Raw genomic sequence first — 18883 nt, forward strand, 5'->3', positions numbered from 1 at the left:
AGAGCTTGCAGGGCCTCCACTCCCACTCCACTCCTTCTCGGGGCTTCAGAGAGCTGGGTGCCAGTGCGCTGGAATGCAGGAGTCTTTCTTGAAAGAAAGGGAAGGCTGAGAGAGGGAGAGAGAGAGAGAGAGAGAGAGAGAGAGAGAGAGAGAGAGAGAGAGAGAGAGAGAGAGGAAGGGAAAGAAAGGAAAAGGAAGACAAAGAGAAAGAGAAAGAGAGAAAATGATACCGTTGTAATAATCTGGTTATTATTTAACAGGAAAGGAGTAAAGGGAGGACTAGATAACATAGGCATGCCATTTATACAGCTTTGCTGATTTAACACTCTCCAAGTCTTTCCCCAGGGGAACGAACTGGACAAAGGCAGTGTAGACGCATGCCTAGTGAGGTCCGAGTGAGGGGGGAAGATGCATAGCTGTCAGTCACACCTGGAAGTGCGTCAGCGGCCAGAATAGGTGTGGCCACTGCAGGGGCACGTAACCTGAATATTTAAACTCCTGGACAAATGAGCCGATCTCTCTCTGACACACCGGGTTCCTGGGTCTCCTGTTGCAGGGGCCACATTCCCCTGCAATTTGCCCGCGTGGCCCACAGCCATGTGGACTCCACACAACGGACTAATGGACTTTAGCCTGATGCTGGACTTTAACTGCAACATGGAACTAAAGCTCTGAACCCTGGCCCGTCGTTTGGCTCTGCTGGAACCCCAGCTTTCAGGACTGGCTTAAGGGACATGGGACTTTGGAACCTGAGGAATGGAACTCCACACAGTTAAAGCCTGTTACCACACCCCATTCTCCCGTGAGAATCTTAGAAACTCCATTTTCTAAAGCTGTCTTAAGAACCCCACTTCCAGGAGCAGTGGAGAAGTTTGATTCTCTGGGAGAGAGAGAGGGCGGGGGGGAGAGAAAGAAAGAGAAATGGGGGGAGAGAGAGAGGGAAACATCAAGGAAGAGAAACAGAAGGGAGATGGGGAAAGAGGAAGGAAGACAAAAAGAAGAGAAAGAAAGGAGGAGAGAAAAAGAAAGGGACAGAGAGAACAAGAAAGAGAATGAGGAGAGAGAGAGAGAGAGAGAGAGAGAGAGCAAGTGTGTAGGGAGCTCTAATTTCCCCTCCAGCTGACTGCGCACAGGGTCAGCCCTGCCCAGCAACACTTCCTACTCTCTGCCTTCCGTTTACGTCCTTTCCTTTCCGTGTTGCTACCTTGGCAAAGGGTGGCATCTGGGTGATTTTTAATCCTAATTTAATCACTATGGACCTTGAAAACAGCACAAAGCCTCTGGAATGGACGATTGACGGGGGAGGAGTCGGCTGAGCGCTTCGAAGGAGCAGTAACGGAGGGCAGTAGGGCTGAGGCTGAGTCAGGCACCGTCTGAAGGAAGAAGTGATGTCCGGCAGAGGAGGGCGTGGCGGAGGGGCTCCCTGGCTCAGCAGGGCCTCTTCTCTCGGAGGGTTGGCCTGTGGCAGGTGGATGACTCGCTGCCCACATGTTCTTTCCCGAAGGTTTAAGCCTGGAGCCTCTGCCTTTCAGAATCAACAAGGTCCCTGGCCCATCTGCTGTGTGCATATGCTCATCATCATTCCAGACCTGCCTTTGGCGAGGGAGGAAGGCAGTCAGGCCAGCTGCTGGCTGTGACCTTCCCAGCTCAGCATGGGCAAAGCAGACGGCAAGGGCTGCCTTGGCATCGTGCTGAGGGCCTGCTCCTCCAGGCACATAGGCCCTCCTCAGCACGCCCATCCCTCCTGGGGAGGCAAACCGCTGTGGCCCAGGGCAGTGACAGGAGGGGGTGGGGGTTGCGCCTAAAGAAGACTGGAGCTGTCCTTTGGGGCTGTCCTGCCCCTTGAGGGACAGGAGAAGGTGATGGGGGCAGGGGAGAGGCGGAGGGGTGGTTCCCGTGCAGTGGGTTCTGGTTCTGTGATGTTGGGCCAGGCCATTTCCGCTGGAGCAGGACTCTGCTGACACTCCGGGGAGAGGGGGGGAGCCCTGGCTTGAGTTGCTGGGCAGAACCAGGCCGATGTGGGAAAAACAGCTGCTGAGGGCCCCAAAGCAAAGGGAGGAGAGCAGGCAGAAGGAGAAGGGTGGGGAGAGGAAAACCAGCAGATCCGCTCAGCCCACTTGCTGGTGGGATGCTGGCTTCCTGCTGCTGAGCCAGCCACCAGAGCCTGTGCTGGGCCCGCTGTGCAGCCCCTCTCCGGGGCACATCTGTGTGACCAGCCCCTCCAGGGCGGCAGCGGACTGCAGAGCGGGGCTGGGAGCGCAGGGTGAGCACTGAAGGCTGAGTCCAGTCCTCACGCTTCACACTAGCCCAGGGACCTCGGGGCATCACATGCTTGTCATTCCGTGGGTGAGGGCAGGAGTAAGACCCCTCCCTGTATAGCTCTCAGATTGTTGTGAGAATATTCGAAAATATTTTGTAAATGAAAACATTCATATTTAAAGGTTTTGTTTTTTTTCAAAAGTTCTTTTTAAATCAAAAGTTACAAAAGAACATTTATTTCAAGAGCAAAAGGGAACATTTATATTTGAACAAAGTGATAAACAGGTGTTCTGCAAATGAAAAAAAAAAGTCCATGGCATGAAGCTTCTCACTTAAATTTTTCAAACAAAAATAAGTTGTGGATGCTTACCTAAGGAAAGGGAAGGGGAACAAAAACAGTTTTGAAACAGAAAAAATACCTCTCTCTCTTTTTGCCAGAGAATAAACCGAACAACCTGGTTGAATGGTACCCAGCATCAACTCATAACCATCCCGAGTTGGACACCCGCCGCGCCCCCCCCCCCCCGCCCCCCATGAATTGTATGCCTCCAGGTTCCATCGCAGCAACTTCAGCACCAACTCTGCCTCCTGGATCCCAGGAAGGAGTCCTGGGAGGAGGGGCTTCTAGAATTCTGTGTTATCTGCGAGTCTTCTGGTCTGGAGAATAGTATTTACCCAAGAACCAACTTCTGTCCCTCTCCCATTCATCTGAAAATTGGGAATCAAAGTCCTGCCCGTTCTCTGCAGATCACAGAAGGATGATCTGGCTTGCCCCTCTCCTATGGGGGGATCTCAAGGGCCATGGCCCCTTGCAGACCTTAGCCTAGACACCAACAAGCCCGTGGTCCCTTGGAGGCTGCAGAGCAGGCGTGCTCCGTGAGTCAGTGCCAGGGCAACAAGTCTTCACTGTACTTCCCTACTTTACCTGACCTAATACCCTGGGTCATCTCTGAGGATTTCCTTACGGAAAACTGGCTTTGTCCTTACAACGTAACTTCCATTTTTCATCCTGGGAAATGAACTTGCCTTTGGAGAGGGCCATTTACCATGATTGCAGACGACTTTTAGAGTGAGTGGGTGTTTGCATACCAGTTGGAACCAGCAAGAACCTTCAGGTTCAGCCTCCATCATTCAGGTAAGGAATGTTGATCGGTGCAGAGACTGGAACCTGTTCACCAAAACCAACCCTCCTCCTAATAATGAGAACACAAGTAACCCCCATAGCCTGCCTGCTCTTAGTGCGGCCTGGGACTAAAGTTTTCCTCCAGGGCAGTGGGAGAGGAAGTGACTCCTATCTGCACTCCTCTATGCTCCATTGTCCTGCCAGCTCACTGGGACCATGACCTCTAGCAAGACCTTGGGAGCGAAGGGTGGGAGGAAGAGTGACTGTCAGCCCGATCCCTTCATGGCGAAGTGGAAGAGAGACACCCTACCCGCCCTGCCGCTTGCTGCAAGTGTGCTTCATTCGCACATGGTCCGCTGGTGTCTGCAGATCCTGCAGTTAAATGTTTCATGTGTGCCTCAGTTTCCTCATCTGTAATATGGAGACAAAATTCTTACTTCACAGGGTTTTTGAACAAGTAATATAAAATAATGAACGATGACCACCCACTGTAGTGCCTCACATGTAACAGATGCTTAAGAAATCTTGTTCTTTGAGGGCTGTTGTGATATTTCAATGAAATAATCATTTTGAAAAGAGACAGTGACATAGAAAAGCTAGTTGACAGAAGTGAGAAGCAGCCCCTATATCCCTCTCATTCTAAGACGCTGCAACAATTTATGCAACTGGTCCCTTGCCCAGGGTAATGGAAGCAGGCTGTTGTAGGCATACTGGAATCCATAATAATGGAGAAAGACATTCGTTTAATTTTAAACCCCTCCTCAGTGTCTCCCCCAACCCCTAAGCCAACTGATGACCTAGGAAACCAGTGGACAGGAACTTGTTGTCGCTGGGACTGGTTTTTAAACAAAGCTGTAGGACTGCAGGGAGGGCTGTATGAGGAGATGCTTTCACACTGTGGGTGTTTAAAAAAGATGGCCACAGGGCGAGTTATTTAGGTGATCTTTGAGATCCTGTCCAGCTCCAAGTTCTGTGATCCTCAAGAAAATAAACAGAAGTTTAGTTTCATCTTCTCTTGACTCCTGTGCCTCCCCAAGTCTATTACCCAGGGAAGCACAAATCAGAAGGAAAATTCCACCAAAAGCACAAAATAAGGAGAAAGTGATGCAACCACGGGTGTCCAGTCTATGAAAAATTCATAGCCTGTTATTAGGGAAGAAAAGCAGGTCATGTTAATATGTCAGCAACATATGCTTTTAGTAGTACTCTCTTTTTGCCTTTTGGTTGGAGTGTAAGTTCATCATCTTTGTACAGATTCGTATGGATTTTCTTTCTCTTTTAAATGCAGCATCTTTCCTTCAAAGGACGTCAGACATCATTAAAGAATAAGCTGTGCAATCAGATCTGGATTTGAACCTTGGGTGAGTTAGCTACTACCTCGATGATGCTTCCTTATTGTAAAATTGGGGTTTAATATGTACCTGATAAGGCTGTCTTGAGAATAGTAGTGATCATTCATGCAAAGGGGGTGGCATGTAATAAACGCTCAAATCCTCCTGTCTCCTTCCCTCCCTTCCCCCTGCTAAGCTGCAGAAGGGCCGGCCTGTGGGGCTGCGCTCCCTGCTGGAGGCCGGGACAACCGCGCCACCTGTGACTCCTGCAGGGGACTCAGCTGGGTGAATGGGCAGCCGCAGGGCTTCCTTCTGCCAAAAAAGAAAGACGGCTGATCCTGAAAATGCCTAGGTTAGGCCTGCAGAGTACGGGGACATCACGAGGAGACGGAGGTTCTGAGGAAGCTATTTTTAAGTGCCTTCCTGCCGAGAGACGAGCTTCCAGGGCAGGGTTAGTTCAACCCATTGCAGCTTTCCACCTGAGCCGGGTGCCTCCTGGCACGCATCCCCATCTGCTGGTACAAAACGAAAGACTCCTGCCTCAGAGGCACAGCCGGCATCACCTGCCTTTTCTTTAGAGCAGCATGCGGAGGCTCAGGTCAGTACTGAGATCTGGGGGGGGAGGAAGAGGAAGCTTCTGGAACTGAAGAGAAATGCGCTTCCTATTAAAAAGGGGGATGTTATTTTTAGTCTCAGCATGAGCTGCTTAGTTGTTCCTCCAGAAGTCAGCTTCTCTTCAAAGTGACCTTCTGGTGGGGGAACTGCCAGGTTAGAGACCTGGAGAGTGGCAACAATCCACTCTGCACCCAGGGCTTACAACGTCAACCATTACTTCACTTACTCATGATCTGCCATGTGGGTAGGGCTCGGGTGGGGCTGAGCAGCCTGACTCAACTTGGGCAAGGTCAGCTGAGGTAGCTTGAAGGCTAGTCAGGTGTGACTCAATGGCTGGAGGCTGGAATCATCTTACTTCTTCCCCGCCCCACACATCTGCGGGTTGAATTTGGCGCTGGCTGTGGCCTCAGTGAAGGCTGTTGGCTGACAGCTCCATGTGGCCACACGGCTCCCTCAGAGCATGGTAACTGGGTCCCAAGAGGGAGTGACTTGGGGGGACGAGGCAGAAGTTGCGTTGCATTTTCTGACCTGAGCTTGGAAATCACTTCCATTCTTGCCCCCAGGTCCTCCTGGGTTCACAGGGAGGGAGTGGGCCTCCTCCCGTCAGTGGGAGGAGTGTCAGCGTTGTACTGAGAGCCAGGAGGCCACATCGTGGCCAGATGGGAAGGGACGACCTGACACATGGAGGAGCTATGGGGGAGTGGAGGCATGGGTTTGTTGGAGAATTAAAGTCAGATCTATTTCTTTTTTTTAATTTAAAGATACAACTTTCAAAAACTGGAATAATTAATTGGGATGTATGGAGAAATGGCAATATAATAGAAAATAGAAGAATTTTTTAAAAATTCACTCATTTGGGACACACTGTAAAATGAACTATTTTACACCATTGAATAGTCTTGCTTAGAAAGGCCTTCTCTGTTTCAAGGTTATTTGTCCATGATTTCTAGTATTTTTATTTTAATTTTTAAAATATATCTTTATTGATTTCAGAGAGGAAGGGAGAGGGATAGAGAGTTAGAAACATCGATAAGAGAGAAACATCAATCAGCTGCCTCCTGCACACCCGGCACCGGGAATGTGCCTGCAACCAACGTACATGCCCTTGACCGGAATTGAAGCCGGGACCCCTCAGTTCACAGGCCGACGCTCCATCCATTGAGCCAAACTGGCGAGGGCGGTTTCTAGTATTTTTATGGTTTAATTTCTGATAGACTTGGAAATTATTTTGATGAAAGGAGGAACACCGGAGTTCAGATGGATTATTTTTCCAAATAATTTATGAGTTTGGAACATCCACTTACTGATTAATCATCTTTTCCTCATTGATTTGACATTTTACTTTATCATATACTAAATTCCTATATATTTTGGGGTCTGCTTTTGGACTCAATTATTTTAATCCACTTTCTAATCCTACCAAGATAATTCTCCAACCCATGAGCTCTGGAGCGAAGCGGACCTGGGTGTAAACTCAGAAGCAGCTTCGCCATTGCCTACTCGAACTTCTGAGGCCTCAGTTTCCTTGTCTGCAAACTGGTAACTGTACATACCCCACTGGGGGGCTTTCACACGTAAATGACTTCACATGCTGTGAACCACTGGTCAGCGCTAGTTCCTGGCGTCTGTGCGGGTTGCGTTCTCTGGGAAGCCGGCTCAGACGGAGGCCCATGTGCAGGATGTTCATTTGGGAGTGCCTGGGGCTCTACCCTGTGGGAAGGAGGGGAACAAAAAGAGCGCCGGGCAGAGGGCAGCCTTAAGCTGGGATGCAGATCCAAACAGCACCGCAGCCACCTGGAGGGAGCTCTGAGGTCCAACAGCCCTTCCACGGTGTCCTGGGTTGGACGGGCTTTCACCCACCACGTCCATCAGCGTCATATGGAACCGCCATGGAAGTGGGGGTGCCCTGCGTGGCCTCTGCGCAGCTGAGGCCGTCCGCCAAGTGTGCTCCCAGCGCCGGGCCGACAAGTCCCCCGTGAAAGAGGGATCTTGGTTGCAAACCCAGTGGCCACCACAGCACCTCATTCACTTGTCATTTCTCCGCTCCCTCATTTCCAGTTCTTTGAGCGGAGAGCAGTGCAGCAGGGCGCCACGCTGGCAGGTTCCTTGTACAAGACCCCCTGGGATGCTGCCATTCCAAGCCTCTGTGCACCACGAAGGCATGGGAGCACCCTGGGAGGTGAGGAGGAAGGGCCGGGCATGAGATGGAGGAAGGGAGGCGATACAGCCTAAATGGGACGAGCCAAGCAAGGATTTAACAAACCCAGAGCTTTCATTGCCAGTTAGCACACTCTTCTTTTGATAGCTTTGTTTATTTCTAGATCAAAATATCGACTCTCCAGGGAAATGTGAATGTGAAAACCAGGCTGTGGAATGGTCTTGTGGTTACACAAACAGTATCTGTCGAGATCCAATAAGACGAGGCCATCCATTTGCTTTTCCTTTTATTATAAAAGTAAAATAAAAAATAGCATTTATAAATCCAACATTTTTTCTTTTAAAGTATTTGATCTAAAAACATATTTACAATAGCAAAATGCAGAAAAGGGGAAAAACACCGTTTTCAGCACTGATTATAACCGTGTTTAAATATTGACACATCCCAGGTGCACGTTGTTTCTCAAATCACAGAGATAAACCCCGTTAGAAAAAGCAGGAAGCATTTTTTAATTATACACTGACCCTCATTTCAAAATACCCCATTTAAAATATCCTTGATAAAATATTAAGAATTCTCGTAATTCTTAATCTGAAAGCACGACTGTGCTGTGGACAGCTGGGAAGAACACCGGGTGGGCACCGTTAGCCTTTCAGTGACAGCAGGCGCGCAGCAGAGGGCAGCGGCAACACAGGGAAAGCAGCTGGCAAGGCCCCGCAAGGCGCCTCCCCTCCCAGAGGCACCAGCCCCACCAAAGGCTGTGGCTGTGGCTGTGGCTGCTACCTGCCAGTGAGCCGAACCGAAATGCTTTCAAGAACCATAGAGGCAGCCAGGTTTCTTCAGCCAGGTTTCTTTCCGAGGCCTTGAGTCAAGTCCAGAACCACCCAGGCCGGCCGGTGTTCCTTGGAGCACCCCCCGACGCACTTCCCTTCCTTCTTTCGGCAAACCCAATGGAATTGCAGAACTTTGGTTACAGGGTGTTGGAAATTGCGAGGGCTAAATTTTGCCTTCGATAGGTCCTTCCTGCCCGTAATCGTGGGGCATTTTGTTAAGCATGAGCAGTGAGCCGCCGCCGGTCAGAGAGTCTGTGAAGCTGAGTTTGCGGAAGGACGTCTCCACGCCGCTGTCACAGATGCTGTCGTCTCGCAGCTCGTCTGAGGGGGAAAAGCAGGGAGTCACTTGGGCGCAGCTGGGAACCAGGCCAAGCCTTTCTTTTCATACCTTTCATTCCAGCCCCCGCTCAAAGCTTCCACCGAAAAGGCATGTGGGCTATTTTTGCCCATTAGCTTCTACAAGTCACTACATTCCACCTACACCGACGGCTTGTCACTGCCCATCAGTGGGGTGAGGGGCCAAATGCACCCAGAGTAAGAGAAAAACTGTGAAGATACCAAAGCTGTGAGGATACCAAAATGAGCCAAATGTTTTCACGTCTTTCTTACAATCTAGTCTCACGTTTATCAGAATCCTTTTTGAATTCTCTTGACTCCACGTGTACCTTTCTCTCTTAGAAATCAGGTGCATTTTTCCAACCACCGTATTACCTATTTTATAGCTGAAGTAGGGGAAACTGCTGAAAGTAAATTGGTGAAAAAAGTAGGAACTAAAAATAAGAGGCCCTTTCTGGACCTCATATGCTAGTAAGCACTATACACTGACTCAAAGAGATTTTGGTAGCAAAAAAGAAAGTGATTTTGATGAAAACGAGTCTATACTGGGCAATTAGGTCAAACTCTCCTTGTTGAGAAGTGTCTTTATGGATTTGAATGAACAACGTGAATTATTTCCTGTATAGAGAGAGTGATCAAAGGAACAGAAGTCTAATATACCTGAATCAAAATGCCATCTTATATATTAAATTCCAATATTCAAGTGAAGACTCTAATGGCAGTGACATGGCTATTGTCTTGTTACCGATTGATTTATCCAAGCATCTAATCTTTCTTGGGTTTCTCTTATGTGTTGGGAACTGTGAAGTATTTTAATAATAACCTCAAATCAAAGGCTTAATGCTTTTTAATATATAGCACCCACTCCTTTGTGTGGAAGGAACATGAGGTCACAAGGCAGGAGATGTGGGTGATTTTCCTGGTGGTTACATTATTCCCGTCCCGACCTCCCTGGAAGGGCCCCTGACAAGGCGACACTGGTGCCAAAACTGAGTGGCAAGAAGGAGCAAGGCAAGGAGGCTCTTTGCAGGGAAGGGGAAGAGCAGGTTCCGTGGCCCTAAGGCTGGGTGGGCTAGTGAGCCAGGCGAGGGGTGGGAGGAAGGGCAGAGGAAAGCCATGTGTAAAACAGAATGGATAAAGAAGGGACCTGCCTTTATTGCTCGAAGCCTCCAACAGTGCTGTGTGCAGTGGGTTTGTTGAATAGATGAATGAATTGGAGAGTATACAACAGGAGTACTATAATCTCACTAAGGTTTTAAAAATAGGTTTCTATTGATTTTAGAGAGGAAGCGAGAGGGAGAGAGAAAAACACAGATGTGAGAGAGAAACAGCGATCAGCTGCCTCCTTCATGCCTCCTCCTGGGGATCGAGCCCCCAGTCACGGCATGTGCCCTGGCAGGGAATCCAACCAGTGACCTTCTGGTCCATGGGACGACGCTCAATCAACTGAGCCACACCGGCCAGGGCTCTCACTGATTTTTAAAACTTCCCGTTGTGTGAAGAATGGACTGAGGGAAACCGGAGACTGACCAGGAGTTGCTGCAGGAATGGAGACAAGCAGTGACAGGGGACTGGACGAGGGTGGTGGCTGCAGAGAGGAAGAAACGAGACGGCTGGCTGTAGGGAGGTTTGGGCCAGGGCGCATTCATAGGAATGCTTAGGCTTTTGCCTGGACCTCCTGGAGCGCGGCAGCGGCAGGGCTTCTGACTGACATGGCCAGTACTCAGTTCAGGTGGGAACAACAGTCCCCTGTAAGGAAGGGCGGGTAAGGAGTGCCAGGACTGGGCTCTGCAGGGCTGTGAGTTTCAGAGGTGTGCGGAGGAGGCACCAGGGTGTGCGTGCTGTGGGAAAGCCAAGAGGGGAGACTGTGGAGCAGGGGGTGGCCAACTGGCATGTGTGCTGAGAGCAGCGGAGAAGACCAGAAGGACGGTGAGCAGGTGACCAGATGCGGGGCATCACGAGATGAGCGGACCTGGTGGAGGGGGGATGGGCCCGACTGCAGGGGCCAAGGGGAGGCGAGAAGGCGGAAAGAACACCCTGGGAAATTCTCCTGAGCAGCTCTGCTGTGTGATCCAGAGGGAGGGGGAAACCAGGAGCGCAGGGGAAGGGATGCTGGGGGTTAGACAGAAAAAGCATGAAATGGCTGCTTAGAGAGCGGGAGAACAAAGGGAAATACAGGACTGCTGGGCTGTGAGAGTCCATCACGTTACACGTTTTATGTGGCTGACAGATGGAGCCAAGAGTGATGGGAGACAAGGCCTGTGTCCTGAGCGTGGGGGAGGCTGAGGGGTGGGAGATGAGGTCCATGTCCTGAGCGTGGGGGAGGCTGAGGGGTGGGAGGGGTGGGAGACAAGGCCTGTGTCCTGAGCGTGGGGGAGGCTGAGGGGTGGGAGGGGTGGGAGATGAGGTCCATGTCCTGAGCGTGGGGGAGGCTGAGGGGTGGGAGATGAGGTCCATGTCCTGAGCGTGGGGGAGGCTGAGGGGTGGGAGGGGTGGGAGACGAGGCCCATGTCCTGAGCGTGGGGGAGGCTGAGGGGTGGGAGGGGTGGGAGACGAGGCCCATGTCCTGAGCGTGGGGGAGGCTGAGGGGTGGGAGGGGTGGGAGGCGAGGCCCATGTCCTGAGCGTGGGGGAGGCTGAGGGGTGGGAGGGGTGGGAGATGAGGCCCATGTCCTGAGCGTGGGGGAGGCTGAGGGGTGGGAGGGGTGGGAGATGAGGCCCATGTCCTGAGCGTGGGGGAGGCTGAGGGGTGGGAGGGGTGGGAGATGAGGTCCATGTCCTGAGCGTGGGGGAGGCTGAGGGGTGGGGAGGGGTGGGAGAGGAGGTCCATGTCCTGAGCATGGGGGAGGCTGAGGGGTGGGAGGGGTGGGAGATGAGGTCCATGTCCTGAGCGTGGGGGAGGCTGAGGGGGGGGCGGAGAGAAGCAGTGTCGCCGCTGGGTGCCAGTACTGGTTCCCCTGCATTTCTCTCTCCGTCTCTTTTACATTAAAAAGACAAGAGAAATACTATTTACCTTAACCCCCTACATGTTGTTTTGAGGATTTGTTGTGAACCTAAGTAACTCGCATGTAACTGTGACCACTCTGGGGACAGCCCTTTTCCTGAGCAGCGGTGTCAGGAGGGCAGGAGGGAGAACTGTGAGCCCCCCCGCCCCCCGGCGGGGAGGAGACGGACACGGGGACAGTATATTCAGGAGAGAATGGTGGGGAGGACCGGCCATATCCCAAGCGACTGAACACACTGCACCGAGAGGCAGGAAAATATCTCAACGCCCTGTCTTTTCTCTTTACCTATCTGCTGTCTTGTGGAGGCAGGCGAGAGAGGCCGGGAGTGGGCCTGCGTGGTGGTCTTCGCGGGGCCGGGGGCTGCGGTCCCCGAGGTGCAGAAGGCTGTCTGGATCACCTCGATGGCCTCAGTGTAGCCCATCTGTCTCAGGGCCTCCAGCAGCTCTCGTATTGTCCCTCCAGAGACCTGCAGGGAAGAAAGGAAGAAAGAGTATGTTCTCGTGTGAAAACCGGGGCAGGGAACAGCCAGGCAGCTGTGAACACCACACCACACCCTTCCCTCTCCAAGCGGCTTCCTCCACCACCAGAGCCAGGTGGTCCTGGAGAGGTCGGCGCAGAGGGCGTCTAAGAAAACACTGTCTGTGAGTCAGGTTTCCTGTTTCAGCTCAAAGCACTCAGGAAATTACAGAGCAGTGCTTTATAGTATGGGGGTTGGGGGTGGAGGGGGGTGAGGAGGTGGAGAAGAGGGGGAGGGAAGGAGGGAGAGAGGGAGGGAGGGAGAGAGAGAGAGAGAGAGAGAGAGAGAGAGAGAGAGAGAGAGAGAGGGAGAGAGGTGTGTGTGTGTGCTGAGGCAGGGAAACTACCTAGAGCTAAGAATATGCATTATCCCTGTGGAAACTGAAGCCCTGAAAACCACTGAGAAACAACAAGAGCTATCAATACAACTTTCAAAAGAAAATAATTTCTCCCCGTGTTTTTTAATCTTCTAGTTTTAGAAATGAAAATGTCACCAGATAATGGCTCCACTAGGAGTCACCTCACAGACAGCCTATTCCATGTCCTGGTAAGGGATCAGGCATTCTCTCGGGAGAGGAAAGGCATGACTATTGATTACAGTCTGTTGTGTTTATCTAGGGCCGTGGTTCTCAACCTTCTGGCCCTTTAAATACAGTTCCTCATTGTTGTGACCCAACCATAAAATTATTTTTGTTGCTACTTCATAACTGTAATGTTGCTGTTAGTTATGAATCATAATGTAAATATCTGATATGCAGGACGGTCTTGGGCGACCCCTGTGAAAGGGTCGTTTGACTGCCAAAGGCGTCACGACCCACAGGTTGAGAACCGCTGATCTAGGGACATCAAAGTTCGGTGACCATCCTGACCCTCTAGGTAGCATTTTAAAAAAATTCCTTTAAAAAAAATTATGTTAGAGATGGGGAGAGAGAAACACTGATTTGTTGTTTATGGATCCATGCATTCATTGGTGGTCTCCTGTAGGTGCCCCGACCGGGGACTGAGCCCGCAACCCTGGCTCATTGGGACGGCGCTGCAACCCACTTAGCTACCTGGCCCAAGCCCGAGGTGTCATTTTTGCATAAAATCTCCAGGCATCTGAAAACAGCCTTCCGGGAAGGAGGGTTTTGATCTTGGCTAGGGCCACCCGCAGGACATGGGTAAGGATGGATTTTCTTCAGAATTAAGGGAAAGGGAAGGGGCTGGGCCCAATCGTGACATCAGAGCACAGTCAAATGCATGTGGTTAGCAAGGTCAGGCGATGCGTTACCTCGTAGTTGTCCATGAGAGTTTTGGAAGGAGCGGGACTCAGCCGGAAGGCGTTATTGAGTACCCCCAGACCTAATTTCTGTGCCAGAGTGGCCCAGTTTTTGTCTGGATCGGGAAATTCTAGCAACTGGTAGAGCTGCAACTTTGCATCTTCATTCAGCTGCTTCATGTCTCCTGAAGGAAATGAAGAAGAAACCCGGCTGTCCTGGCTGGACTGAGACAGACTGCAGGGCGTGGTGGCTGCCACACTGCTCACCCTCCAGTGCCCCCTGGAGGCCACCAAGCTCCTTTACCTGAGAGTCAGCAGAAGCCCCGCTGAGTACCAGCAGCACGTGTTTTAGTAGATTACAACTGGCTATTCCCTTTCATACCTCCAGGAAGGACCCTCTGATTCTGAAATAACCACTGTGCCTTTTACAGAACATCCCGGATAACGCCAGCTCTCCCCACCCCCTCCAAGTCACGGTGTGGAGACAACACTGGGTAAGAGACTTCACCTTGTGCCAGTAAATCGTCAGCTGTAAACTCGGGCTCATAAGGTTTCCCATTTAATATGTCAAATACCTGGTGGGAGAAAAACACAGGGAACAATTGCACATTAAAGGGACCACAAGGGAATTATTTTTTTTAAACTAAGAACTCAGAGTGTCCTTCTTGGGAGGTTCTGGTACCCTGAAGATGGAAGTGTGGAGAGAGCAGTCAGTGCCATGGCCCAGGGGTACGCGGGCCCTTTGGAACTTTGGGGCTGGGGGGCTGTGTTCCACAGGAGCTGCCTGAGAAGGGTTGGAGGACTCAGCCAGCCTCACAGAGAGCAAGGGCCAAAGGCAGTGCAGGCTGCCAAGCCAGCCATGTCTTGGTCAGTCATTGGTCAGTGAGGTCTCCGCTAGAGCTGGGGTGGGGAGAAAGGGGGCTGCCCTTCCTCAGAGCTGTGCACCTGTGTCCCCTCGCTGACCCCCTCCCTAGGAAAAGGCTACGAGAATGAGTTTCATCAACTTGCTCAAACAGAGGTACAGAAATGCTCATAAGGCCTGGTGTTAGCCTTCTAGCCTCTACATCCTAACTGAGGGGCCAGAAAAGTCTTAAGTTTAAACTAAAAAAATCCCACAGCGATGGAGGCCTTTCTGTGTCCTCTGCAGTCACGTGGCTGCTGGCTGCCCCGGGGAAGGAAGGCTTGGGTCACTGAACTGGGTTATCTTTCTGCATTCTGTGGCAAGGCTTCTGGGAAAGCCAGGTGCTCGGTGTAAAAGGGGAACCGTGTGGTCTCTGCCGGGGTCCCTCAGCCCAGTCCACATGGGACACAGGAGCTGCTTTTGGAGGTGGAGCAGCGCCTCCCCTGAGGCAGTCGACTTCGTAGTGTTGGGGATCTGTGTGCTGCCCACCTCCTCCCTCTGGCTCTTCTCACCAGGAAGACCTAGTACCCGCTTTTCACCTTCAAAGCTCAGTGGTGGTTTGAGGAAGGCTTTAAGTCTGTTTACTTTGTTCATTTTATTGAACTCCTCAGAAGAATCTCCAGTTTCCTTCTATGTTGGAGAAATCACTTACCAAAGTTCAAGCAAACCGTAGCATTTATTCCAGCTTCAGAAATGAAGACAAAGGCAATTCTGGTGTCAGTTCAGAATGGATAACTCCTGATGTGAATTTTGTGTTTTCTCTGGTCTAACCCTCTCTCACAACTGAACTCGGATCAGATTAGGCATACTCTTCACACTCAGAACTCTGCTGACCTAGATCTCTCATGGATAAGCTTTTCAAGATAAGCACACAGATTGTTGTTGGGGGCATACAGATCTCCAAACAACAAAACCAGCTCGTAATAAGGAGACTTTCTTAAAAAATAAAAGGCAAAGGGCTTTGGGGAATAAAGACCCAGGCAGAGCCTCTGTTCTTCCATTCCCGAACCTTCAGCCCCCACTGGAGCTGCCAGAAACAGACTAGAGCTACACTCACCTGCCAGTTGGTGGCCATGTCGAGAGGTGTGGTTCCAGGCACAACCCCTTCATCATCTCCATCCCTTTCCCACGAGTCATCTAGGTCATAGAGAGGCTCAAAGTTCTCCAGCAGGGGATCTGCTCCTGCAAAGTCAAGTTACATAGCATTAGGTAACCCTGCACCTCTTTAATTTCCAATTGCCTGCGGGGGTCAGATTATATACACATATAAAACATTACTTATTGATATATATAAAAGCCTAAGCAACCGTTATGGCGGAACGACCGAAATGACCAGTCGCTATGATGCACACTGACAACCAGGGGGCAGACGCTCAATGCAGGAGCTGCCCCCTGGTGGTCAGTGCACTCCCACAGGGGGAGGGCTGCTCAGCCACAAGCCAAGCTCAAGGCTGGTGAGCGCAACCACTACTGTGTCAGGAGCCTCTCCCGACACTGTGGCAGCACTACCATGCAGTGGCAGCACGCAGTGGGCCGGGATGAGCATGAGTGGCGTGGCCCCCAGCCCGATTCGGGCTCCTCCCTGGCTGCCTGCTGCTTGGCTCACTGCGACAACCGTTGGGGAATGTCCGACTGCCGGCTTAGGCCCGATCCCGGTACCGTTCTCTGTAGAAGGCAATCAGTCTGAACAACTCAGTGTCTCAGGGAAGTGCAGGGAACTCAGGGTGAGCCAGCCTCCGCACTTGACTCACCCACTCAATAGTGTTCGCAGGACAGACTGTGATGGCCCAGCCCATGCACGTGCAGCAACTGCTAAAGCTCAAAACAGCAGCCTGTGCAGCAGCAGAAGGCCATCCAGCCACAAGCCGGCAGTTGGACATCCCCTGAGGGATCCTGGACTGCGAGAGGGCGCAGGCCGGGCTGAGGGGACCCCCCCCCACTCCCGCCATGCATGAATTTCATTCACTGGGCCTCTAGTAAACATATAAACATTTCTACTGAAATATCCAGAGACCATCTCTTTTTTTCTTTTTTTAAATATATATTTTATTGATTTTTTACAGAGAGGAAGGGAGAGAGATAGTTAGAAACACCGATGAGAGAGAAACATCGATCAGCTGCCTCCTGCACACCTCCCACTGGGGATGTGCCCGCAACCAACGTACATGCCCCTGACCGGAATCGAACCCGGGACCCTTCAGTCCGCAGGCCGACGCTCTATCCACTGAGCCAAACCGGTTACAGCAGAGAGACCATCTCTTAAATTCTAATTTATTTTGATTGTAAAGGTATCTAATGATACTCTATACAACCATGGACACTTTCAAAACAAAAGACTTGGAATACTCTGACTCTCAAACTGAACTCCATAGGATAGACTGAATGATGCATCTTTAATTTGGGGACCAACAATGGCAGTTTACAGGTGCTGGGGTGCACCCTCAGGATGAGGGTCCCAAGGTTCGCATTTATGTGCATGTCTCAACTTCCTCTCCTAGTTGCTCAAAAGAACAAAGACGCTTGCTGTCTAGTGACAACATGTTCAGTTTTATTCTTGGGTACAGCATGCCAGGGCCCTGATCACTGAACAAAAACACCAAAAAACACCTCTGCTAGGATGGATAGTGACTGAAGAATTTAGGGTTGATCTTAGAAAATCTAGTCTGTTTCTTAGCCCACAGCAAGGAACACCAAGAGTAACTCAAAGATTAGAGCTCAAGTTATTTCTCAAAGGCTTAGCAACTCTTTTAATGAGAGTTTAGCTTAATGTCTAAGGACAGCAGCAAGTGAAGCACACCCTTATGGGAAGAGGAACTTGTTTTTATCTTGCTGGGAGAACATTTGACTTGTGCTAACTGTAATAATAGGGAGTGCTAGATCCAGAGACATAGAAGCATGGAACAGACTGTTGAACCTCAGAGGGAAGGCAGGGGTGGGTGGGGGTGTGGGAAGTGATTAACCAAAGAACTGTATGCACATATGCATAACCCATACATAACCCATGGGCGCAGACAATAATGTGACCAAGGCCTGGGGGACGGGGAGGAACAGGTGAGGGCTAGAATGGGTCCATAGGGAAAAAGGGGACATCTGTAATACTTTCAATAAAGATTAAAAACATAATAGGGAGTGTCTCATGAGAGTCAAAGGAGAATCTTTTTCTTTTTTTAAATATATTTTATTGATTCTTTTACAGAGAGGAAGGGAGAGGGATAGAGAGTTAGAAACACTGATGAGAGAGAAACACTGATCAGCTGCCTCCTGCACATCTCCTACTGGGAATGTGCCCACAACCAAGGTACATGCCCTTGACCGAAATTTAACCTGGGACCTTTCAGTCCGCAGGCTGACACTCTATCCACTGAGCCAAACCGGTTAGGGCCAAAGGAGAATCTTGATGCTATTTCTTATTTCATTATCCCAGTCCTAGCCTGATTTATGAGGCAGTGTCATCTGACAATGAAAACAATGGAGAAATTCAGATGAACAATTACAGAACCAAAGACCAGAAGAGCTGAGCTATGTTGGTTCCTTAAGTGACCTGCTTCATGACTTTGAGCTCAAGACTAAGTTTTTCTTTTTTAAAAATAATTCTTCATTGTGGAAAGTGTTACATATGTCCCCCTTTACCCTCTAAATGCGCCCCCCCTTCCCTCTGAGAGTCCACACTCTGTTCCATGCTTCCATATCTCTGGATCCACTCCGTTCACCAGTTTATTTTGTTACTGAGATTCCACATATGAGTGAGATCATGTGATACTTGTCTTTCTCTGACTGACTTCTTTCACTTAGCATGATACTCTCCAGGTCCAGGACCAGGTTTTTCATCTGAGTTTCCTCATTTATCTACTAAAGACACAGTTACTTGCCATTCCTTCCATGGGATACTGAGAATCCAAGATAAAGCATTTTTGAAAGGGTTATAGCTCCTTGCCTGAAGGTATTTCTTAAATATAACCACTGACTTGCCAAACTAGAGGCTTATTCAAGAGAAAGGTGAACTAGACAAAGGAGAAGAGAAAAGGCTGCTGGGATGTTTGCTGCTGAAGCCAGAACATTTATTTGGGATATGATTTTACTTGTCAGAAAAATGTGGTGCCTCAAAGAAGTTCCTACATCTTTCTAGACTCAACTTTTTAAGAAGCTGTTTAACCTTCTCTGTTTTCTTGAATTAATAAAGCACTTACTTTCTAAAAATTTTTAATAACCCCTCAAGTAAATCAGAACTATCTGGGCAGATATGAAACACCAATTTCATTAAATGGTCTTGGAGATTCTAAGTATTCAAGGCAATAGAGATTCAGGAATGAGCAGGACTAATTTCTCTATACTTCATAGGAGTAGAGGATTAAATGGAATAACAGCTGCAGATCCATGAGAAGGTAGGGGAGAGAAACACAGTAGGGAGAATAAAGTTTGGAAGTTCAGAATGACAAGGCATGAGTCAGAGCTCTGTCAGTTACTGGGACCCTGATACTGAGATGAAAAAGTTTCTCTAGTCTGTTTCCTCGGCTATAAAATGGGGATAATACTAATGGGATTTGTCTCA

At 50.1% G+C, this 18883-nt stretch overlaps 1 protein-coding gene across 2 annotated transcripts in view; it reads right to left on the reverse strand.

Moving 5' to 3' along the window:
* Positions 1-7756: 7756 nt before the first annotated feature.
* NFKB1 (nuclear factor kappa B subunit 1) overlaps positions 7757-18883 on the reverse strand; it is a gene marked incomplete at its 5' end in the record, with an annotated part of 130242 nt that continues 119115 nt past the window's right edge. For both annotated transcript variants that reach the window (XM_081085577.1, XM_081085578.1), the window contains 5 exons: positions 7757-8640; positions 11945-12125; positions 13446-13618; positions 13942-14008; positions 15392-15516. In XM_081085577.1, coding sequence (XP_080941703.1) covers positions 8483-8640; positions 11945-12125; positions 13446-13618; positions 13942-14008; positions 15392-15516 — 704 coding nt within the window. In that variant the 3' untranslated portion in view covers positions 7757-8482. The remainder of the gene's footprint in view (positions 8641-11944; positions 12126-13445; positions 13619-13941; positions 14009-15391; positions 15517-18883) is intronic.

Source organism: Myotis nattereri (genome assembly GCF_964212035.1).
Source record: "Myotis nattereri genome assembly, chromosome: 1".
NCBI classification, from domain to species: domain Eukaryota; kingdom Metazoa; phylum Chordata; class Mammalia; order Chiroptera; family Vespertilionidae; genus Myotis; species Myotis nattereri.